The sequence below is a fragment of the Lepisma saccharinum genome, chromosome 12 (assembly GCF_977018435.1).
Source record: "Lepisma saccharinum chromosome 12, izLepSacc3.1, whole genome shotgun sequence".
In the NCBI taxonomy this organism is placed as follows: domain Eukaryota; kingdom Metazoa; phylum Arthropoda; class Insecta; order Zygentoma; family Lepismatidae; genus Lepisma; species Lepisma saccharinum.
In genome coordinates this window covers 41,915,631-41,941,426 of record NC_139240.1, presented here as the reverse complement: position 1 = coordinate 41,941,426, position 25,796 = coordinate 41,915,631, and the positions used below count along the sequence as shown (strand labels likewise).

General features: G+C 38.5%; 1 protein-coding gene and 1 pseudogene across 4 annotated transcripts in view; one reads left to right on the top strand and one right to left on the bottom strand.

Annotated features, from left to right (window-relative positions):
* The window catches only part of Marcal1 (SWI/SNF-related matrix-associated actin-dependent regulator of chromatin subfamily A-like protein 1), a 45,952-nt gene extending 22,902 nt beyond the window's left edge, over window positions 1–23,050 (bottom strand). Inside the window, exons 1-5 of one of the 4 annotated variants that reach the window (XM_083132202.1) lie at window positions 22,897–23,050; window positions 17,715–18,303; window positions 11,690–11,805; window positions 8,278–8,384; window positions 6,353–6,487 (exon numbers count right to left, since the gene is read on the bottom strand). In XM_083132202.1, the coding sequence (XP_082988328.1) occupies window positions 6,353–6,487; window positions 8,278–8,384; window positions 11,690–11,805; window positions 17,715–18,252 (896 nt within the window). In that variant the 5' untranslated portion in view covers window positions 18,253–18,303; window positions 22,897–23,050. The other 3 variants (XM_083132203.1, XM_083132201.1, XM_083132204.1) reach the window with 3 other exon arrangements.
* On the top strand, window positions 22,992–24,505 carry LOC145996026 (protein sex-lethal pseudogene; annotated as a pseudogene).
* Window positions 24,506–25,796: the final 1,291 nt, after the last annotated feature.

Genomic DNA, 25,796 nt, shown 5'->3' with positions numbered 1-25,796 from the left:
TTACGAATAATTGCTGCAACAATATTCACTAGCGTCTCGTTAATCACGGATGGTCTTTGTCCAGGATGCGGAAGCAAAGTGCCTGATTCGCGCCCATCTTCGAACAACTTGTGCCATCAGTACTCTGTGGCTCTACTCAGTCTGTGTTGATCAGAATATGCCTGTTGAAACATTGCATATGTTTCCGCAGCACTTTTCCCTAAACGCCAACAACATTTTATGGCATGTTGTTGTTCATCTTGAATACTCATCGCGAAAAGCAATGTTATACACAAAAATCTGGAAGGGTAAACGAAACACGTTCCACGAAAATCAACACAGCTGCTCACTAACGTTCTTTCACAACCTGTGACAACTTGCTACAGAAACAGAATGAGTCATCCTACACGACGCAACTAGTGCCGAAACCATAGGCAGTGATGCCAAGCCAGGAAAAAATCTGTCTCACCTTCTCTGCCACAGCCTTTGTATAATGCAAAACACATTAGACCTGTTTAAGGTTTGGCTGGACCGTTGGCCAATGCTGGGGTAACTGTTTTTGAATTTTGCTCTCCTTTTGAAAAACTGCTAGGCTATGATATTTTAAAATCTTAAAAATTACATCTGCTAAGAATTTCTTCTAGAACATTTGTGGCTATGTAAGTGTATTAAACTATTGATAATATCTAGACAACAGCAAAAGCAAACCACACAGAGATTCATGTGAAGCAAGAATATCTAGGAAGCATAATTGAGAGAAGTGGAAGAATAGATGAGTAGGTAAACAGAAGAGGACAAATGGATGGGGGACTCTTATCAAAGCATTCGAAGATTAATATTGGACAGGGATGTCCCTATGAAATGCAAGAAGGCAATACTTGGACAATGACAGAGAGAGACAAAAGAAAGATACAGGCAGTGGAGATGAAAGTTTTAAGGAGTATATTGGGGAAAACTAGAAAGGATAGAATAAGGAATGAAGAGATCCGACAGACATTGGAGGTGGAGAAGCTTCAGGACAGAAGAGATCAGGCACAGAAAGACTGGCAGTAAGAGTGTACAATGCACAAGGAGTGGGAATAAGGCTAAAAAAGAGACCAAGAAAGATGTCGGTGGAAAGAGCAGATAGTCGAGAATGTTACGAGAAGAGGACAAGATTGGAACACTGTGGAAGAGAGGAGTGGTGGAAGACCAGAAGAAAATGGAGAGATTTGACTTCTATGCTGCAACGCCAAGGGGGCTTTGACATCACTTGGGGTTATAGCTCAGGGTGGTTCATGGATACTCAATAATACATTTGTAATGTTTATTATCTCTCTAATTCACACAAGGTTCCATAAGTTTTTATATACAAGGTGGTTATAATTAAAGTGACGGTGTTCAGAGTGGTATAGCACGGGCTGTAATGAGAGTAGCAGTCTGAAACTTCGTAGATATGCTAATGAAGCAATGCGCTCGCGAATTATGCAAAAAAAAAAAAAATAGTTCCAATTCTCGCCACCAGGGTAAAAAAATGGCGCTGTAAGCAGTCAAAACGTGGTATAGTTACAGGAAATAGGCAGGAAAGATCAAACACACGAGAACAATGGCTCTGGCATGTTTATTAGGAACTATGGTTACAAGAACTGTTCAATATGGCCTCCCAATTCAGCAACATGCTGCATTCGTAACACGGCATGATCGACAGTTGCTCGCAGCATGTCTGGTGAAATCTGAGCGACATGTCGTTGTATGCTAGCTTTCAGATCAGGCAGAGACCGGACATGTCCCTGATAGACACGATCTTTTAAATATCCCCACAGCCAGAAGTCACATGGATTAAGGTCGGGGGATCTGGAAGGCCAATCATCTGGAAACTGCCTAGAGATGATGCGGTCATTAGTGAAGGTTTCTCGCAGCAAATCTTTCACGTGGCGAGCGACATGTGGTGTTGCCCCATCTTGCATGAAAATGGTGGTGTGTTCACAGTTCCGTTCTTGCAAAGCTGGAATCACGTGTTGCACAAGGAGGTCCCTATAACGTGCAGATGTCACTGTACACCTAACAGGCCCTTGAGGTGTCATCTCCTCAAAGAAAAACGGACCAAGAATGAAGGAGCTAGTGAACCCACACCAAGCAGTCACGTAAACTGAGTGCAATGGTTGTTCCTGCAGAACATGTGGACGAGTGGAACCCCATATGCGACAGTTCTGAGTATTCACTGTACCGATCAGAGTAAAATGCGCCTCGTCAGTCCACAGAATATTCCCCGGCCACATGTCATCCACTTCCATGCGTGCCAAAAACCGATGGGCAAACTCACGGCATTGTGGAATATCTTGGGGTTTCAATTGGTGCACAATTTGAATCTTGTAGGGATACCAGTGTAAAATGCACCGCAATACCTTGCGAACTGTTGACCAGGGGAGTGACAATTCACGTGCCACAGCTCTAGCACTGGTTGCAGAAGTTGAGGCATGTGCTGCACGGTCAGCTACAGCTACAGCAACTTCGTCCACAACTTCCACGGGGATGGGCCACCTTCCTCTCCCTGGTGCAACACCCAATTCACCTGTTTCCTCGAATTTCTTCACCATCTTCTTCAGCCCATTAATTGACATGGGCCCTCTTCTCAGCCCTTTCTGTTGGCGATATTTCCGCAGTGCAGCGTTACTATTGCTCCCATTCTGGTAAAACAACTTCACTATACCTTTTCCGCGCTTAGAAGGGACTGCACTGTAAACACAAGGGCAAAGGTATTACTCCGCCAGGCTTCAGCGATTGGATGATCGTAAAGCTTCTGCTGCTTCCACCACGTGTGAGAGAAAGTTGGCGCGAAAGCAATGTTACAAGCTACGAGAAATTAAATAAAAAGGAAAACTATAACTATTCACAAGATAAGCTGAACTTCTGTACTTAAGAATATAATTTGAAGATATAAAAGTGTTTTACTTGCCTAAGCAGAGTCAGATAGAAAGTCGATTCCTTCCATAGATTCCTCCTCTTCACTGCTGGTGCCGCCGCTACTGCTATCAGCTGGATTGATAACAAGACGGTCAACAACAGTGTCGCACATGTAATCTGATTCTCAGAAGCGTTCCTCTTCTTTCTCCAATATGCAATACAATAAGGCGTCTGCCTTTGCCGGTCGGGTTTCTTAGCCCTGTGGTTAATCCTGAGAGGAAAGCCTGTTTTTTTTTTTAGATTTTACGGCAGAATCTCCCCACACCTTAGAAACAGTATGACCTTCATTCACCCAAGTTTCATCAAGGAAATACAACTTTCGCCCCTCCCGCTTGTATTCGCGTATTTTCCTCAGGTAGTTCCGGCGCCACAACAATATGTCTTCTCGGTCAACAATAATATTTTTTTCTGTTGCGTTGCATAAACTCGAAGCTGATTTCTTTCAGAAGTGTGTGGAAACTTGTTTTCTTAAGGTTCGGCAGATCTGGATCACTATTCACACTCACCAACACTTTATTTATTGTTGGCGCTTCGTTCCTATCCAAAAAGTGATGAACCTTACGATGGATCCTCGCAAACTCATCGCACTGAACTTGTAACACAGGCTTTTGACGTTGACGCTTTTTCCCTGGTGTTGTTAAAATGCCCTTATTTAGAACCTCGCTGCGCGGAGATTTTACACTCTTAACAGACACACCAGTAAACTCAGATGTCAATTTCATCACGTCCTGGATAACCATAGTTGGATATTTCTCGCAAAACTTTGCGAACACATTCAATACAACTTGTTTCTCGCCGCTTTTCAACGGTTTCCCGCTGCAGTGTTTAACGTAGACAACGCGAACATCCATCTCGCACAAATTGAAATTCCCTCCCGCCTGCCCGGCCTTTACGCATGCGTGTTGTACCCAGAGTAAAAATTGTCACGTCTTGTGTATTTATGCCAACCTGGAGTTCATTTACATACTAAATATTGGTTATGATAATTCTAGAGTACGATAATTACAATTGTGTTGAAGGAATGTTCTATTCTTGCAAGTTAAAAGTGGACTATATTTTGTTGCGCGTGGCAGGGTCTCTTGTTCAAGCAGACTCAACGAGAAGTGTTGCCAATCAGCCTATTCTTTTGCTAAAATTAGTTGTTTTGAACTTTTTGGTCCTGCATTGGTGACAATAATGGCTTTCAGATATTTGCACAGTAGTATCATACTTATTTGACTTCATTCAAAAATAGACACGGAAGTGGCCTATTTTTCGTTTGTTTATTTATTTTCTTTAACAGAAGTATTAATCCTTGGGGTATTGTTGCAGATGTTCCTATTCGAACGTTCTCTACGTCGCTGTTTGCAAATATGATGCTAGATTTTCAAAATTTTGAAAAATGGAAGAAATAAAGTGGCTGAAGTTCCATTTCGTTGGTAATTTTCGATTCGTCAAACCTCTTACGATTTTTGAGTAAATTAGACGAAATTCTGCACATCTATTCTCTACGCCCATTGCAAGACAGGGTCTACTTCATTTTTTGATAGCATAAAAAAAAATCGCGGATCCACGATATTGGATTTTTTTTTCAAATTCTCTTGCAATTTTTGTCCAATTTGCGTGAAATTTGGAAAACTCTAAAAATGTATGCAAAACTACTCTAGTTATGTGAATATGTTTATACTACATATATATATTTAATAAACCTACGGATATACAAAGATAACACTCGGAAAGAACTGGCCATTCAAAAAATGGCTTTTCTTGTGAGGGAAGTGAGGAGGAAAATTTGTATTCTTTATTCTATGAAAACTAGCAACAAATAGGGTATGACATGTCCACATTGTGATTATGGTGATTATCCATAAAAAGCATTTCTACAATATAATGTAGAACCCTACACACTGTGAGAATTCGCTTTTCGGTATATTCTGCAGTTATTGGTTGGCAACACTGTATTCATACACGTGCATTTGTTTACAGTACAGTTCCTTCTAAGTCATAAAAAGAATTTCTACAATATAATGTAGAACCTTACACACTGTGAGAATTAACTTTTCGCTATATTCTGCAGTTATTGGTTGGCAACACTGTATTCATACACGTGCATTTGTTTACCGTACAGTTCCTTCTAAGCGCGGATCCAGTATAGCAGTGCACGGTCTTTCTTCGCAATAGCCATTGCTTTTTACACGGGAAAAATCAAACTTTTAATGTTCGGCGAACATTCACATCACTAAAGGAAAAAAAAGCAACTAGCGTCACCAACAACAACCAGGGAGCTCACACAATGGTTAGGCAATGTCACCGACTTTGACGTCAGAGTTACGGAAAATTCCACGTTTTGACTGCTTACAGCGCCATTTTTTACCCTGGTGGCGAGAATTGGAACTATTTTTTTTTTTTTTGCATAATTCGCGAGCGCATTGCTTCATTATCATATCTACGAAGTTTCAGACTGCTACTCTCATTACAGCCCGTGCTGTACCACTCTGAACACCGTCACTTTAATTATAACCACCTGGTATAAGTCAAGTAATGCACATATAGCATAATGTCCAATCCCTAAGATACTATGTTCTAAGATACTAAGTCTTGAGAGATAAGTTCTAATCCTATAAGTAACTGAATGGAGATAATCTAAGGCACCATACTACAGAAGAAAATAGTAAAGTCCTTTTTACCTACGATTGGCAGAAGCGACACCATCAGCGTCAGGCAGCAATTCTACCTAGTACAGAATGCTGTTTCCTAAAAAGGGTTTCTTTTATACCATTTCAGTCAGCGTGTCTCGATACTTGCCCTAACCTTCAAGCAACCTTCTCTATTCCAGTGGTCATTTTCGCCTAAGAACCATTTCCTACTGTCTTGCCCTTCAGAGGACAAGCTATCAGGGCAATCATTATCTCATGCACGTGGAGGGGATGGGTGAACACATGTGCATGTGGAGACCTTGGGTGAGGGCACTAGCAATTGCTATCTGACCTCGTTTCCTCTAATCACAGATTAACTCACACTTGTGTTTGCTCGGCCACATCCTGTTATTCAACTGTGTTTACCGAATGAGGGAAAGATGGTATCTTTCCTTTGACTTTTCCTAGAAGAAGTATCGGACTCGCTATCTCTGTGGCTTGTTTCGCAGAAAGCCTGCACAATAAGGATTATACTTAATGCAACTAAATGTTTGAGACTAGTGTCACTATTGCCAATACAATAAAGAATTTTGCCCGTTACAATGCTGACCTAGCCCGAGGCAGGAAATGGCAAAGGATGATGATGAAAGCTGTTTCTCAAAAGGAGGAAAATTCGAAAACAGATTCCCTAGCATCAGCCAAAGGTTCAGCTGAGCCTTAAAGGATATGCACTGCCATTGTAACAACAGCAATTACTTTTAGTTTTAATATGTACTATATGTTATTTCCTACAATTGAACCTTGAATACACGAACCTAACTGATGAAGGAACCATAATCAAAAGTGGCCAATCAGATTTGTAGTAGTGAGCTATTCCCAAAGCCTGTATCGTTTTTCCAAGTCCCATATCATCTGCCAGCAAAATTCTACCTCCTTTGGACACTCCAAACCTGAAAGCGAGAAAGCTTGTTTTAAAAGCACGGTTCTGTTCATTTACGGAACAATTATTTTCTTAGACAATACCCAGTGTGCATAACTTATAAATTCCTGGTAATTCCAGGTTTGCAGTAAATTTAGTTGGTTTGGTTACAAGAACACCTGAACAATTTATTTTTTTTAAAAAAAAGGTGAAAAATTCCTTTATTTTCCAACAATGTGCAATTCCTAACAAAAACTCTTATGGATGTACCCACATGATTTTTTTCTTTTTTGCTTTATTGATGTAAAACTTACAATAAACAATATTCTGTTCCGAGACAGTCAAATTAACATAGATTATTTATTATCTTAATAGGGTTACAATTAAGCCATACAATATTTCATTTAGAATATTAATAAAATAATTGGTTTACTTTATATGAAATCTGTTATACAGGGTGGTCCATAAGATAACCATAAGGCAGTTGACACTAGCATATTACTGCATGTAATAATTTTCATATATGCATCGGAGTGTAAGGGATGACTTTCCCATAGGCATCCACATGTCAACCTCTTCCACAAAGTATACCTTGGACTGCATTTTAAGGATTAACAAAGCTCTGGCATCTGATCTCACAGTCAGTATAATCATAATCTTTTGTGGGGATCATGTTGAGTCTTGTCCATGTGTAAGTGAGATTGTCCTTTCACTAATTTCATCTTATCACTAGTGCTCGAAAAATCTTCTTCAGAGCTAGGCACCAGCTTTGAAAATCAGGCGCCAGGAAACCACCTACTAGCAATTGTGGATACTATAAGAAGCTGAGCCAGCCCCTGCGGTGGAGTGGTTAGCACATCGCGCTACAATGTCAGGGGTCCCGGATATGAATCCCGGACTGGACCTGGATGTTTGTTCATCACATCATCATTCATCACCAGCTTCGCAAATTAGCCAAAAGTGGCACAAAAGCAAAGTAAAATAAAGCAAATCAACCAATCTATAAGAAGCTGAGCATCACCGTATTCAAAACATCACTAAATCATGTGAGAAAGCGGGAAATGGGGGGTTGGAGGACAAAGATTAAGAAATTGTTATTGATTCTATGGAATGTTCACAATGTTGATAAAAAAAAATCATTTGCTACCTTACGCTGTACTGCAATTTGAACTTAGAATCTTCAAAGTTTCGTACACTGAAACTTAAAAAAACAGCAAAATTACAGCAAAAGATCACAGTTGCCAAGCGACTGGGATTTTTCAAGCCCTGCTTATCACCATTCGTCTTCATATTTGCGATTAGCCAAAAGTGGCAGAAAAGCAGAGTAAAATAAAACAAATCAGATCATATATGCATCACTTCCCCATGGAAAAGTTGATGGGTACTTCAGCTATAAGGTGAAAATGATATCTGAAAGCAACTACCTTTCTTTTGGTAAAGTATACAACTTTTCTGCTTTTGTTGGCTAATGGTGATAATGAATGACAATTAAATGAAACTAATGGACACTCAAAGAAACACCAATGTGTAGGCTGAGTTTCGAACCCAGAACCTGCAGTGACAAGTTGGACCGACTACTCTACAGGTTTAAATGCATTTTAATCTTTGGCACAGCCAATATAACTGAATCTTGACAATATTGATATTGATACTTGAACATTTACGCAAAATTGTGATGTCAAAGTAATGGAATTTCACAAAGTTTACATGAAAGTATCAACAGATGTTGATGAATAATTGTGACTGGTAATCTACAAACTATTTGATTTGCTTCTCACTTAATACTGTATCACCTATACAACTCAATACTTTAACACTTACTGTACACCTTCCACTTGAAATGGCATTAGGGCGTTCAGCAATGTTTGTTCTATTCTGCTCAGATCAATGTCCGCACCTGAACCTTTTTGCTGTGGGTTCTTGAATGTCTACAATTCAGAAGATGAAAACATAAATGTGCATCTTAAACCTTTTCACTGTGAAGATATTATACAACAATACTCTCTTATTATATAATGTGAAATCAATGTGCAATTGTTGCCAATACCAACACAGTATCGACACAAAATTGTTAATGTTCCTTGAAGAACAATACAGTGTGTCCGAGAAAAAATATACCAATAAAGAATTTAAATAACTCAACAATCGTTAACAACAGAAATGTCAAATAACGTTTATTTGGAAGAGAAAATCATAATTTTTTTTTAACCAAAGAACATGAAAAAAATTTCACCTTAGTAGATCTCAATGTGTGATCCTTTGGTGGCGTGACAAACATCAAGGCGGTATTCAACCTCCATCCAAGTGTTCTTCAACATTTGATGAGTGACGGAGCCACATGCATCGATAATTCTTTCACGGAGATCATTGAGGTCTTGCACAGGTGTTTGGTAAACCACAGTCTTCACATAACTCCAAAGGAGTCAAGTCTGGTGACCGTGGTCAATTACCAGCGAAATTGTTATTAAGGAAGTTAGTAACACAACGGGCATAATGTGGGGGGGGGGGGGCATCCTGCTGAAACATGTACCCATGAGGTATACGAGGTACAGCATACTGTTGCAACATTTGCAGGTAACTTGCACCTGTAACTGTAGCTTCCTCAAAGAAAAAGGGCCCAATTATGGAATCTCGTGTCAAACCACACCACACATTCAACTTTGGACTGTCGCGTTCATGTTCAATAACTGCATGGGGATTCTGCTCACCCCATATTCTACAGTTATGGCTATGCACTTTTCCAGAAATGTGGAAGGTAGCCTCATCTGAAAATGTTACGCATGTCAGGAATTCATTGTCATCATAAATGCGTGATAGCACTTCACTAGCATAATCAAACCTAGCGGGTTTATCACTGCACTTTAGTTTCTGAACAACCTGTAACTTGTAGGCTCTAAGCCTTAACCTTTTATGTACGATATCATGCACAGTAGAACGTAAAATTTGAAGTTGAGAACTAGCATGTCTCACAGATTTACACGGGCTTCTCTGGAAAGCTTCCTGAACTGCAACCACTTTATCCTTGCTCACACGCTTCCGACCACTACCTTTCTTCCTCAACAAAGACCCTGTTTACAGCAACTGTTTATGTCATTTAACAATGTAATGCCGTTCTGGTGCTTCCTATCCATATTGTTGCCGGAATCTTCTTTGTACCGTTACAGGAGACTTCAATTCTGCAAAACCAAAAGTAGCACTCAACTTTCTGACGAATAGTAAACGGCGCCATTGTACAGACTACTCACGAACAAAGCCGCGCATGCGCTTAATTATGTTACGATTTTTTCCCTTCTAGTGGTAAAAAAAATTACTTTCTTCCCTCTTCCAAATAAACGTTATTTGACATTTCTATCGTTAATGAATGTTGAGTTATTTAAATTCTTTATTGGTATTTTTTTTTTGGACACACTGTACTTACGCATTAACCTCCCTAATTAATGTTTGCAAGTAGGTGAGTGCAACGATTTTGAAAAAGACACACATTTATATTTCTACTTTACAAACAAAGTATTTGAATTATTTGTCAATTATTTGTAAAAATAACAAAATGGCAGAATTTTGCACTAAATTATGAGCTTCCCTACTTTTATATAAAAGTTGGACATTATTCATTCGAGCTATGACCAAAAGCTGAAATTTTATAATTTATAAAAGAAAAATTCCCCTACTTCTTACATCTTTGTTATGAAATTCAAATATTTCACTTTTATTATTACCTGATATCAAGAACATAATTGTTTTAAAAAATGATACCATATTTACACACCTCAATCTTTGGTTCGCATTGAAAATACTTTAAATACGAGGTGCATCCAGAAAGTAAGTTTTCCTATTTTTTTCCCCGTGAAAGTAAACATAATGAGCCGTGTAAATTGCGCATGCGCAGCAGAGCTAAGACGTATCAATCATATGCCAGGCAGACAGATCCCGCCCGGCACCAGTAGCGAGGCAGCAGTGGTCCGAAGTGGAAGCTCGTATTCCTTCTCCCACCGCATGCCAGTAGGGAGGCAGCAGTGGTCCGAAATGGAAGCTCGTATTCCTTCTCCCGCCGCATGGGAGGTTCAGTCGGTGATAAAGTTCCTGAATGCACAAAGCATTGCACCAATTGACATTCATCGTCAGCTCTGTGAGGTCTATGGGCCGAACTTATGAGTAAGCAGATGGTGCGTCGCTGGTGTCGGCAGTTTTCGGAAGGTCGTCAAAGTGTCCATGATGAAGAGCGCAGTTGGCGTCCGTCCCTCATCACTGATGATCTGGTTGAGCTGGTGCGGCAGCGCATCGTAGAGAACCGTCGCTTCACGATTACGGAGTTGAGTAGCCTTTTTCCGCAGATATCGCGATCTGTGTTGCATGAGATTGTCACGCAGCGCCTGCTGTTCAAAAAATTGTGTGCCAGGTGGGTGCCGAAAAACCTGACACCTGAACACAAAATGAAACGTTCAGGAGCAGCACTGACATTCCTGCAACGGTACCACGATGACGGCGATGATTTCCTAGACAGGATCGTCACGGGCGATCAGACGTGGATTTCGCACTTCACCCCGGAAACCAAGCAGCAGTCAATGCATTGGCGGCATAGTGGATCTCCGGTCAAGAAGAAATTCAAACAGACGGTGTTGGTACAGAAAGTGATGTGCACCATGTTTTGGGACAGGAAGGGCATTTTGCTCATTGACTTCCTCCCCAGAGGTGAAACGGTGAACGCTGACCATTACTGTAAAACACTAAGGAAATTGCGACGTGCCATTCAAAACAAGAGGCATGGCATGCTTACTGCAGGTATTGTGCTCCTCCATGACAATGCTCGTCCACATACGGCTCGGAGTTGGCTGGGAGTTGTTTGATCATCCACCTTACAGTCCTGATCTGGCTCCCAGTGATTTTCACGTTTTCTTGCACCTCAAGAACTTCCTGTCCTCCGGTGAGCATTTTGGCAACGACGAAGAGCTGAAGACGTCTGTCACACGCTGGTTCCATTCACAGGCGGCAGAGTTCTACGACAGTGGGATCCAAAAGTTGATACCACGATATGACAAGTGTCTCAATTCTGGTGGTTGCTATGTTGAAAAATAGCTGAACCTTTGCTGTACCTGTTGCCAATAAATATTTTCCTGAAACTGTGTTGGTTTTTTTTAAAAAAAATAGGGAAACTTACTTTCTGGATGCGCATTGTATATACAACATTTATTTATGATAACAAAACTTCTACATTAAATACCCACTATGTACTTACCTGAAGTATAACTTTTGGCAGTCCACCTATTGAAACTTGGGGACAGTCATTAGAGATTTTCGACATCAGATCACTATACGATGACAAAGGAAAATTCCACTTCTTGTCATTTGGATCTGCAAGAAAGACTATGAAGATAAGCTTCCAATTCTTTTTATTTTTTTTAATGAATGGAAAGATGAGATGGGACCAAATTATCATAAAGAGAAATCAGTCATGAAATTTTTAACTCCAAAGAATATTTTAAAATATATCTGGCACTGTTGTGATATTTTTATAGATTCCTGCTGTACAATGTCAATATCTGTGCAAAGAGCAAATGGACATAAAAAACATGAATTTCTTACAAAGAGCTTAAACCTTTCCTCTCAGAATAAAAATACCATATCTCCCTTAACTTGGAATATTTTTCTGTATTTTTTAAACTTTAATTGAATATCAATCATTTTTATGGTTTGCAGGTCTTAACCTAAAATTATCAGCAAGTATGAAGTTTTGATAAATAAAATACACTTTCCCATCAATATATCTTTATTGTGTAGAGTAGTGGTTCTCAACCCTTTTAAGTCCGAGACTCACCTTGAAGGATATTACATTTCATGGGACCCATAAGCATGGGTGCCGGCAGAATTACTTGTAGAGGTGTGCACCCAGTTTACAATCATATTTTTGCTAACATCTAGTACTTTAAGAAGCCCTCTTTTACATTTGCTTAAAAAGATTACACATACTTCATTCTAGAAAAGTAAATATGTAATTTAAAAGACTAATTTACTCAAGTCTAACTAAACACACATGAAGAAATTGAAAAGAGATTTTTTTTTCTACTCACCAAACTAATGTGACAAATGTTCAATGGTAGAGCTAACAGAAATGTAGAGTTTAGACTATGTACAACACTTTTTTTTTCATTTGTTAAAACAATATTATCTTAGTAATACGTTTTTAAGACACTTTAAATCAATTTTCTAGCCCTACTTAGCAACCCACCAAATGCCCCCTCAGGACCCACCAGTGTGTCATGCCCCACAGGTTGAGAAACGATGGTATACAGCATGGGAAAAGAGTAGGGTGGATATGGTATAGTTTATACAATATATATATATATATATATATATATATATATATATATATATATATATATATTATATATATATATATATATAAAATATATTTTGCATTTTATTATAGGTTTTGGATGAATAAACATGCACAGGAGGATTCATGACATGGTTATAACTTAGCTACCAATTCTATATATCTTCACACAAAAATACGGGGATCGTTTTGTTTGATTGACTTATTATTGATTTTTAATTATGGTAATTATGTACAGTTTTTCTACTTACCTGTGGGTGATCGCAGTGGGTCTTCCTTATTGCACAACACTTGAGCAACCTTTTGTTCTGACATCAGACAAGGAATGCCTACGTTGTTAGGTTTGGTTCTATTAGCATAAAAATAGTGAAAAATAATTTTTATGCTAAGAGAATTAAACCAAGCTAGCCTAACTTAACAACTTAGGCATTTAGCATAAAATTAAAAGCATTCTTCCATGACGTCAGAACGCAAGGTTCCTCAAGTGTTGTGCGATAAGGGAGACCCGATCGCAGCGATGGGGTTGAAGCGAAACACCACCTCTTATGCATTTCGAATTGCTTTGAAAGGGGGAGGGGATGTGCTGTTCGTATTAATACAAGGTTAGTCATGCAGATAAACTGTTAAGAACAAAGTTCAGTACACTAACAATGGCAGTGATCCTGAGCAGTTTCGTACATGAAAGTGAGCTGTGCTACTTCTTTCTTTAGTATTTTAATTTCAACTGCAATGAAAAGGTTTTGAATGCCATGCATCTCTCGATTGTTGGCATCTTGGCCAGTGGTAAACAATGTCTGGCAGTGGTAGTGACTTGTTGTCACTTTTGCCCCGGCACTATGCTAAATCTTATATACCAAGGAAAAGTTAATTGTGTTTGTTCCCCCTTAATTTTGGCACTGGCTGGTGTTTTCTTTGTGATAGTTTCGAGTCAGCTCGGAACTTCCGACATGTAGACTTCAGTTTTAGCGTTGGATGATTTCAGGCACGATTTGTTTCACTTGTATATGTTCCTGTCTACGACTGACTGGATAATTATAAAGTACTGTCATTTCTGATGTCTAAAGTTTACAAAAAGCTTCGAAAATTTTATTTTATTAATACTGAAATCAAATTACTGACATTCAAACAAAAATCCATTCCTGTGTGTTTATTCAAACTATATTTGTGTGTGTATGTGTGGGGGATTTTGATAAACAACTTTGGGGAGGATGCACCCATGGCCTATGGGGAGATGGGCACCCATGAACATGCATGTTTTTACCTTCAATATATTTTGTATTTTAGCATGGTATGGTATCTTGAAAAACATTCAGCATTATGTAGGCTGGTACTGTTTGAACAAGCTGACAAAAATAGTTTCCCTGTTTACTGTTCAGGCACATTTCTATAACCATAAACTGTGCAATTCTCACTTTTCAACAACAGAACACTAGCCAAAACAATAAATAATTAGGGGCCTTTGACCTCCAGAATTATGTCACACTCTTTAATAATAATTAAAAAAAACATATATTTCTATGCTTTATGTAACGTAAATGTTCTTCAGGGGAAACCACAAATAACACAATATATTTGATCCAAAAGTATGTCCTGCCAGGGAAGTCTGAAATTATTTTGGTGTGGGAGGGGCAGGTTTCTCAAATCCATCAACAGGTTTTTACAATATCTCCCCTCCATATATATAGTAATTATTATTAAACAGCTCATTATATTTTGTTATATTTATATATTTATTACATAAGCAATATATATGGTTATTGAATATATGAATATCCATAGTGACGAAGCCTCATAAGAGAAAAGAGAAGGCCTATATTATGGACTATTTTATTAGTTATAATTCCATTAAACAGCGCTTAATACAAGAAAACTAACATATAATGTCTTACGATAATTACAGCAAATTTCCATCCCCGCCTGGTCCTACAGTTCCGCCGTCCTTATATCTGGCGCAGTAACCGCCTTTATGGCAGTGACCCTCTGTTGCAGCACTTCCCTAGGAAGGATCTCGCGGTCAAACAACAAATTACGCCCACCACTTGGGCAAGATGTGACAATGTTAAAATTCCCCCTCCCTAAAGCAGCCAGCAGGGAAGCAGGATTTTGTCAAAATAACCGTTCTGCGCTGTGATTGCACACCGGCTCCTGGCTTGACTCGAGAATAGATGGTATTGAGGCATTTCTTTAATGATTAGTAACAATTAAAAACATGTTACTTTTAAATGGGGACAAAGTACACGTGCAAACGTATTGAGAAAACCCATGTTTCTGAAACTTTCTATCTTGGCCATGTGTTGCAATGAAAGTTGCTCTTGTTCTCATTTACCATTTCATCATTTTATAAATCTTATCATAATTTTAAAATTTCAAATATTTTCAAATCTCAGACTGCTATTCAGAGATTGAGATTAAGAAATGAAAATATCAGTAATTTTAGAGCATTTGCTAGTCTAATGTTTTGCAATGAAAACTTTCAAATATAGTGCATGGTTGAAGAGGGGCGAGGTGTCAAATATGGGGCAAGTCACTACGCTACGCCAGCTACTTTAAAATTAGATATTTTGATCTGTAATTATCATAGCAGATAGGTACCTGGTATTGCATTTGAATGAAATCAGTCTGAACTTTACATGTCTTTTCAGATCAATGCCCCTTCTCAAATGTTTCAGATTTGAGAGAATAACCTAAGACTGAAGGCGAGAGCGGCGATCGTCCCCTCTCCCCTCCTCCATTGAGAAGTAGAAAATATCGATCATGCCTCGACCTTGCCACCTAAAACTAAACAATTACTCACTCCTCCCAACATAAAAATAAATCAACCGTGAACATAAGAATAAATAATGTTACTTCTGTCTGAGGTCTAAAACTAAGCCATCAGCCCTGAACATGATGTTTAAAACAAACATTAAACTTTTAATAATCTAAATGGCCAAGAAATAAAAGTTCCTCCCTTTCCACGAGAGGAGATGGTTCATACACTCCAAAGTTTGGAGCGTTAAAATCCGAAAGGGCAGAGAACTGATGGCATATCGAGACGATATTTGTGTTTCTAGTCTCGTCTTTTTCTGTCTGTTCACAAAAAAATATAAATTAGTATAGAAAACGTATGGAGAGAAGTAAAACTTACCAGTCTTTTCATTCTATCTCAGACGAGTAAGTGCAGTGCAGTGATCTTCCGACGCGACCTTGCAGTCTGTGTATTTTCTGCAAATGATTTACACGTACATGTGCACAGTTGTATCGCTTGGTGCGGAAGGAAATGCAAACTCATCCCTACAATTTCCAGAGCAAATGCCGAAACACACCTTCCTGTGGTTATTCCACTCTAAACAATAACTGTGTCCTCTGACCAAGTCTAATTTTGGAAAGGGAAGGGGAGATTAGCGTAGACTTGAATTTCCAAGAACTTACAAGGTGCAACTTTTCTCATGGCCGATAACCCTTTTGACAGCAAGGGGCCTTTAAAGAAAGCTCGTGTTCAGAAAGAGCACCGGAAGATTTAAAGTTAAGGTGTCCTCTGTGTCCCTTCCCCGGTGTATTGTTATATACAACGCGCACTTGTGTACAAAACCTGGCAGGCTTGAAAGCAAAACTGGAAATGGAAGCAGCGAATTCCTACAGGGATACTTGATTTGCAGACACCTGACTGCGATGTCAATGCTTCTTGCTGTTAAAGGAAACTTGAGTGCACGTTCACAAATCTAGTGCAAAAATAGTTTCCCAAATATTCTTCAAAACCAAGATAAGTTGAAAATATATAGTCTATCTTTTTAGGGCGTGACTGGGGGGAAGGGGAAGCAAAAAGACAATCTTGCCCCTCCTCTGTCGTTTCTTCACATCAGGCAATACAGATAGCACTTGAGGTAAAGGTGGAAGAACCAAGGGAGCAACTTTTGTTTCTTGGCCATTCAGATTTATTAAAAGTTTACTGTTTGTTTTAAACGTCATGTTCATGGCTGATGGTTTAGTTTTAGAACTCAAGAGGTAACACCATTTATTGTTATGTTCACGTGTGATTTTTTTTTTTTTACCCATACATATAGCACCGTGTCATGAAGGCACATTTAGGGTAGGGTCCCTACATTCTCGATCTCTGATATTTTGGAGGTGATATGATCAGCACTGCTCTGGACGCCTAACCGGGATGCCCACAGGTTCCCATTGATTTGAGGCTCGATGAGCCCCTGAGCTGCTTTATGCGGGGACAAGGCTGGAAAAATTCCAACCTTAGATCATCCACCCCGGAAATCGAACCTTGGTCTCCACGTGGCATTCAGACGCCCTACCGATTAGACCACCGCATCGTCACGAATTTTTTCCAACAACTTTTTACCTAGAAAGCTCAAGCTTCACCTGCCCCCTGGTTCAGAGTCCTTTCATCCGTGTGAATGTAGTTGTAGATGGAAAATAAGAGATTAAAAATTAAGCTGCTCTCTGCCCCCTTCCCATCGGGGTACGCTGGGTTTATTGTTTCACACCGACCGCACCTGTATGTACAGAACCTGGTAGATTCAAAGGAACGCTGGAAGCCAAATTCCTAAAGGGATAATTCTACCTTATACTTGATTTGCGGAGACGTGGATGTGATTCTTATCTGCACGTACTTCTTGCTGGTAGCGAAAACTGAGTCCACCATGATTTAACTAGTGCAAAAATATATTTTCAATTTTTTTTTTCAAAAGGATACATAAGTTGGAAAAAATAGTTATTTTTTAGAATGCAACTGGGGGGACAAAAATACTATCTCCCCCCCCCCCCACCCTCCCGGTTCCGACGTCCCTGTCTCCTGCAGAAATATAAAACCTCCTATCTGAAAGTACTTTCACAGTTTTCCTAAATCAAAATGTATGGAGGTAAAATTATTCAAAATTTTCATTATAATCTATTGTTATATTTATAATACAAATAATAGCAGGATAAAGCTTACCGTACAATCTTCCAGGAACCGCCTTAAATATATCCAGCAATCCACTGTGATAACCAACATCCACTGTGAATCTGTCCTTTGATATAAGCCTGCAACCACCAGTTACATATGCACCACCAAAAGTTACAGTTTTTGTATTCAAATCACCATTTTTGTTATGAGACTGAAACCACTTTTCACTGCTGGTGGGTTTGAACTTTTGTTCAGAGGATTCATTTTGCTCAAAAGAACTCTTACTCTTGTTATTACTGGTGTAGTGTCTTTGAGGTGCTATACCTGTCCAAGAATTATTACTATTACTCTTTTCATTTGAATGCTGTCCTGATGATACTGTTAAGCTTGCAGAAGTTCCAGGGGTCTTTCTTACAGTACTGGATGTTGCTTGTGGTGCCACTGAGGGATTTGATATTGTAGGCACAGCTGCTTTCTCACTGGATGCTGCAAACCCAGATGAAGCACGTTGAGCTTTCCTCTGCAGAGCTTTAAGGCGATTCTCTTCAATTCGCTTCTTCTGTTCTTCTGTCAAAACCGCCGACATTTTTGTTCACAAGAGGTTACACATGCATTTACCCAAGTATGGAAATGCTATCTGAAAAACATAAGGCATATACAAGAAGATTAAAAGCAAGCAATCATTAGTGGATGGATGTTTCATGGACCTGGATATGCTTTCTGGGTAATGGTTCCGAATGTGTAATCATTTTACGCAATTTTTATAGGATTATTAGGAAGGGCTTTAGAATACTGAAAAATATTGTGGAAGGATGTTTGAAGCTTGGAGAAAGTAATTAGCAGGGTAACAGTTCGTTATATCAGACACACATTTCTTCACTTTTACACAAGACACTACTTACAGAAATGAGTTTCTCTAAGGTTTCTAATGTTCTTCGAGGTATTTTCTTTCATTGTGGAATCTATTTGACCGGGAAATCTTGAATTTTGCAAGAGAAATATCTCACCGACGTACAATTGCTCCATACGTTTGATGACATAAACCCCTGTCAGTGTTTCCAACTCCTTTTTTTTAAACTATGCTTGCCTAACATAACCAAACCTAACCGTATCGGAAATGGTTCGTGGGGCTATCTGTCAGCTACCCGTGCATAATGTGCAATTTGCACACGTGACGAACACGATAGTAGGTATTTTTCGGTGAATAAGGTTGGAAACACTGCATACCGAGAATGGTAGTCAATGTGTGCCCGCCATATTGTGTGTTAGGGAAGCGAAAAAAGGAATAATAAAAACTACTCTCTATGTGAAAAATTGTGTTTGTTTTCGTGTAAAAAGCATAATGGCACCTTGAACTATGTTCCGCAATACACAATTCGTAAGTACGAACCATGAGAAACACAAAATATCAGATTTTAATGTGTCTCCGATATAACGAACTGTTACCATTAGCAGACTCCAAGTTCTGGCAGATTTTCATGCAAGGCTTGAAAGCATTTTGGGACATACTATGGCCCAAGTTCCTTTTATTTTATTACAATTTAATCATGCTACGAATGCAATTTTAACATGGTTCAATTTCGATTTACTTCTGTTAACACATATTGCAAAGTTTTCGCGATTACTTAAGATTTTGCTCAATATATGCTTTTGTCGTTAGGTTAGGCAGGTAGGTTTGGTTCTCTTAGCATTAAAATAAAGTCCCTTAATGCATTCTACTAAGGTTCCGATTTACTTCTACATTAATTCCCACTAGTCTCCTATACTTACAGTCGCTTGTCAATGGAAAATACATTGTCCATGGGAAGCGTGCATGCTTGCGTAAGATAATTTTTAAGTTCTTCTTTTCAACATAAATAACTTTTTTCAAAATCCAAACAGTGCTCAAATTTCAAATTTCGTGTAACAATGATTGCCAAAATTCTACGATAATTGGTCTTCCTGCTAGGAGAATTTGAAAAAAAAATCATAAAACAATCGGAACCCTTGCCCATACTACTCCTTCGAACCCCCTTGCATGTGAAGGCTATGACAGTAAATGAATGGCTGCTCACAAAGAAAATATCATGTAAGGAAGGGAAAAAATTGTTCTCCAGACAAGATGCAGTCAGTAATGACTAAAACTCTGAAGTATGTGTTAGCAGGTATAAATAGAACCATGGAAAATATTCCTGTGGATCACGATAAATTCGAAATTATACAATCAGAACTTGGGCCATCTATTCCACTCACCCTTCTCTCTCATACCTGCGTTTCTTTTATGTAAATGGTGGTCTGAATAAGCAGCCAAGTTAGTTTTCAATAATTATGTAGGTCAAGGGTTGTGTGAATTTCGATCATCAGATTTGTTAGTTCATCTGCACTAGTGAAGATGGTAAGACTCTACTTTACGTCACTTTCCTAAGGAATACGTGTCATATATCGTTGGAAAGCTTATTGTATAAGGAATTCAACAACGTAAATCTCAAAGCGAGGAAAAATTACCTGGTGGCGGAAATCTATAAAAACCGATGTGGTCCGGATATGCATAATTGAACGTATTGAGGAAATTTTTCGATGATGAAGCACATATTTAGGGGTGAAATGAGTGCTAATGGAACCGAACCTAACCTAACCTCGTGGGCATACCCCATGAATCGTTCGTGGGGCTATTGTGAATGGTTCGTGGGGCTACCCGTGAATGGTTAGTGGGGCTATCATGAACAGAAAGTGTAAACAGAAAAAGGTACTTAACCGAAGAGATGCCGGTTGTCTGCAAGCATGGTTTTGAATGATGCACTAAATTATTACTGGGGATAAATGTATTTTACACAATCTACAAGTTTTTGGAACCTGTTCTTCTTCATGCACCATACACAAGCACAATGCACCGTGAACACGAAGAAGCAATCACCATGCAGAACGCAAACGAGCAAAGCACACGCATTAACAACGCAGACCCAAAGACAGGCCTGCAGTGTTGTTAACTCCCATTGGTTACCACCAAAAGGCAATAAGGATGTAGAGTCTAGCCGTGAAGATATTTCCTACCCTTCAAAAATTCTAGAATTTAGTTTTAAACAACAATTTTGTTAAATGTCTGTTATATCGGAGACACATTAAAATTGGATATTTTGTGTTTCGGATGGTTCGTACTTACCAAATATGTATAGCTGAACATAGTTGAAGGTGCCATTATGCTTTTTACGTCAAATTACATTGATTTTTCACATTACGAATAATTATTTTGGTTCCTTTCTTCCGTTGCGGAACATACAATATGTGGATCATCGTACATCGTGCTTGTGTTTTGTCAATTTGGAGCGGGTATGCAGTGTTTCAACCTTCTTAACCGAAAAATACCTACTTTTGTGTTCATTATGTCATCACAAACCATTGATGGATAGCCCTACGAACCATTGACGGATAGTCCCATGGACCATTTCCGGCAAGGTTAGGTTAGGTAAGCATAGTTAAAAAAAATTCTCGTAAAAAAAACGAGATTAGTATCTATTGTCTACATATCGAGTAACTATTGTTCGTCCTTTTCTCGCTTCCTGAACACGCAAAATGGCGGGCAAATCTTGACTAGCGTTGTGTTTAAAATGGCAAAGCAGTGTTTCAACCTTCTCAACAGAAAAATTAACGCATAGCTCCAAAAATCATTCAGAATAGTATGACCATCTACGAATAGCCCCAAAAACCATTACCGCATAGCCCCAAAAACCTTTCTGGATCGTATAACCATCCACGAATAGCCCCACGCACCATTACGGTAAGGTTAGGTTAGGTTGCTTTAGTTGAGCAAATAGTGAAAAAACTGTGCGTTTGGATACACTTGCCGGGAATTATGTCATTAGATGCTAGCAACATCCGGTTCAAGTACATGGATGGAAATGCAAGCAACAGCTTTCGTGCATCAGACGGACATTATTACAGAAAAATACATGATTTAGCAGCCAAATACATTGAAAAATGCGAGAAAACAATTCTACGACCTTCCGAAATTACACAGAAACTCAATTCCGTAAGTACTTTCTCGTGTAAATTTGAAGAAATCCATTTCCCGGTTGTGATATTTTTAACATAGTTTCTTCTGTAAAAATGAAGGGTAACACTTTACTATAGGGGTGACGGATTTGTTACTTTTTACAGGAGAAAGTACTTACGCAAATCATTTTCTGTACCGTTGTGGAAGCTTGTGAATATAGTTTTGTTTCATTTTAATGCGAATGCATGTTGTTTTGTGCGAAAATCTCTGTCCGACACACTGTTTCTGCTGCCGCCATTTGCTTTTTGCACGAGAGCACAATGTTCCGTGTGTTAGATGACGTAAACCCCGTGGTTAGTGTTTGAAACTCGCTGTGTTTTCACTATAACATGACGTGTCGAGTATTTTTTTTTTTTTTTTTAACTATGCTTGCCTAGCCTAACCTTACGGAAAATGGTTTGTGGGGCTAACGTCAATGGTTTGTGGGGCTACCATCAATGGTTTGTGGGGCTAACGTCAATGGTTTGTGAGGCTAACGTCAATGGTTTGCGAGGTATTAGCATAATTTGAAATCCGGGCACGCAAGTAGATATTTTCCGGTGAACAAGGTTGCAACACTGCATAAATCGACAAAACACTCTCACAACGCGCGATGAACCAGTACGCTATCGCCATAATGTGTGTTACAGAATCGAAATAACGAGTAACAGTAAGTACTCGTAAATGTAAGAAAAGCACATTATTTTCGTTAGAAATTCGTCATTTCATCTAAAGAAATGTTCCGCAATGCAGAATAGTACGTTAGCAATGTAAAAAAGTGTGAAATGAATGATTTATAGGTGTCGCCCCTATAGTAAAGTAGTACCAAATATTCTCACATGTGTAAGATGGTGTTATATTTATTTATTTACATATAATGGAACAGCCCTTTACCATGATTCCCTGACTTTCAACCGATGTATCATCTTTCATTCACCACCACCACCACACTTGTTTTGTATTAACTTGTTATTATGCAGAAATATCAAAGACTGCTTATATATTTTTTAAAGTTTATAGTTCAATTACAATTGCCCATACTAAGAAACGTTTTAAACTCCAATATTTTGATGTATATTTTTCCCAAATCTCAGTTTTGAGTTTTCCGTCACTACTAACTAGTAAAAACGCTAATTATTCCTCAAGTCGACACCCGAGCCATTCATCCGTGATCGGGTTTATCATGTGTTAAAAAACGACTGCTGCACTTTTTATCCGTACCATTGTGCCATCTTCATAATTCAGTCAACATTTTTCTCGAATGCAACACAATAAATGACTGGGAAAGTGAAACCTCAGATTATAAAAGGTGGCAACTTCGTAGCATAATATGCATGCAGCAATGTGATCGATTCTGTTTTGTTGTTCAAATGAAAATCACGTTGTAGTTGTTTTGCTTCTGTTTCGGAATCTAATTTGGAAGTTACTACGTCTGCTTTGTGTTAATGTGATGTGTTTTTAATAGACCCTGTAGGGCTATCGGAAATGTTGATCGCGAATTAAAAAGAGAAAGGCGTTTAAGATGTGTACAGTATTAAAACTGTTATTCTCGTAAAGTGCATAGCAAGTACACAAATGTTTCACCCCTTTCCACCGGGTTTTCCTTATTGTGTACAATGAACATTCATTGAAAATATACCGCAAATAGTGCTCAATTTCGCAATGGCAGATATTGAAGGTTCTCGAGAAAGTGAAACAAGGACAAGTCTTATAGTAAATTACTTGCCACAAACTATGACAGAAACTGAACTGTATTACATGTTTGTTACTGTGGGTCCTTTGAAAAGCTGCCGTGTAATGAGAAATACCAAGATTGGGTACAGTTATGGATTCGGTTTCGTCAACTACCAAAACCCAGATGATGCTGCACAAGCAATCAAGACACTTAATGGGCTCCAGGTACAAAATAAAAGACTGAAAGTATCTTACGCCAGACCACCAGGAGAAGACATAAAGAAGACTAACTTGTATGTGAAAAACTTACCACGGGATATTAATGAAGAGCAGATAGAAAACATTTTTAGCAAATATGGCAATATCCTTCAAATAAATATTCTAAAAGACAAGATATCTGGATTGCCCAAAGGTGCTGCATTTGTCCGGTATGATAGACGACAAGAGGCTCAGGAAGCTATAAGAGCCCTAAATGGTTTTGTACCAGAGTGTGGAACAGAACCGTTAAATGTCAAAACTGCAGAAGATCATGGCAAGCAGAAAGCAGCATATTATGCAGGGTGGCAGGCAGGGTTTAGTAGAAGTCAAGAACGAGCTCAAGGAATTGTGGGAATCAGTAGAAGCCAAGGCACACTTGGCCCTAATAGGAATCAAGAAAGGAGTCAAGGTTACTACAAGAATCAGGATCAAGCTCCTGTAAGAACCAATTACTTTCGAAGTGGAAATGCAGGACAATCGAGTACTCAACTTAGTCGCAGCATTATCTATATGGGCAGAGGATATAATCCTCAAGCCCAGATTTAAGTGTTAGGCACAAAATGCGGTTAGAAAAGTAAATTTAATATTTTCCTGAAACAGTCTAGAGGTATATACATAAATATATATATATTATCTTTTTGTATATCTTTTAAATAGGATCACCATATACATAATGCAGAAATATATAAACTGTTTAGTTACAATTGTAGGAAACTGCAAACGAGAAGAAATTGAGAAGTGAATTTGAAATGTTCTTATTATTTTACATTTTGAAAATTGTTCATGTAAATTGTTATGTGTGTGTGGTGTATATGTATATAAATGTGATTTTTTTGTTAGGATGAAATTCATTATTTGTTTTTTGAGTAAAAAATATAAAATTTGAATACAATTTACAGAAAGTATTCACTAACAATATTAGTTTTATTTTTAAAGTTTTATGTAATGTTAGAATATGGGTACAAATCTGATATTCGTTTTGTCAATTTTTGACATTTGTACTTACCCATCTGCTTTGTATTCACGTTTTTCGTCCCGGAATCAGTGGGAAATTTAAACTAAAAAATTATTTTTGTTTGTAATTTTTGAGTCCAAATTTCCCACCGATTCCGGGCTCCACCCCTGGGGTAATTGACCTACTGCCCCCAACCGCTAAAGCGGCCCTGCCTCCGCTCCACTCTGGCTCCCCGGCTTTATCTATGGAGTCCCTGTTAGAGGCATGTTAGAAATTGGCCGGAGTCACCTGCTCCCAAATGAGCCCCAAACTTGTAAATTTGAAGAAATCCGTTACATCACACACAACACCTTCCAGATGTTAGACAATGCTACAGGAACTTATTACCATAAGCAGTTTCTTCTGTAAAAATTAAGAAATCTGTCCGGGGAATATCAGATTAGTACCAGAATATGTAATGGTGAACTAAATAATTGGATAGTGTCAAAATCAGGTTTGCAGATAAATGCATGGAGGAAGGTCAAACCATGATAAGTAGGTAATTTATTTGCTTTCTTGTTTCAGAATTTCTGCTCCTCTAAAAAATAATTAGAACAACAGGCATGAATAGGCTAAGATAAAAGAACTGCATCTGGAACATTTGCCCTTAATGTAAATTACCCACTGCTAAATTATTTTTATTTTTTATTTTCTTAAGGATGTATTGTACAGAGAAATGCATAAGTATTACCAAGCCAATTGTCCATCACCATATTTATACTATTTGTTTTATGCAATGAGAGGTTCAAGAACTGAAACAAAATACGGTAACAGTATGGTATAGTGAAAACACATTCCATTCATTTATTTCCTAATTATTTACATTTGTACTTAACTGTATGCATAGCGGAACATTTTTGAATGTGGGGTTTTGTTTTTTTTCACTGAAAAAAGCTTAATTTTTCACATTACAAGTATTTATTATTCGTTGTTAATTCGATTTCGTTACACACAATATGGCGGGCAAATCTTGACTTACGTTGTCTATCGTCAGCTGATATGCAGTGTTCCAAACTTATTAACCAAAAAATGCTGCACAAACTATTCACAGAAGGTTTTTAGGCGAAAATTGATCCACAAACCATCATGGAAGGTTAGGTTAGGCAAACAGAAAATTAAATTGAAAAAAAAAAATGCTCACATGTCATCTTGTAAAACTACCACGTGGTTCCTACACTAACATACATAAACTACA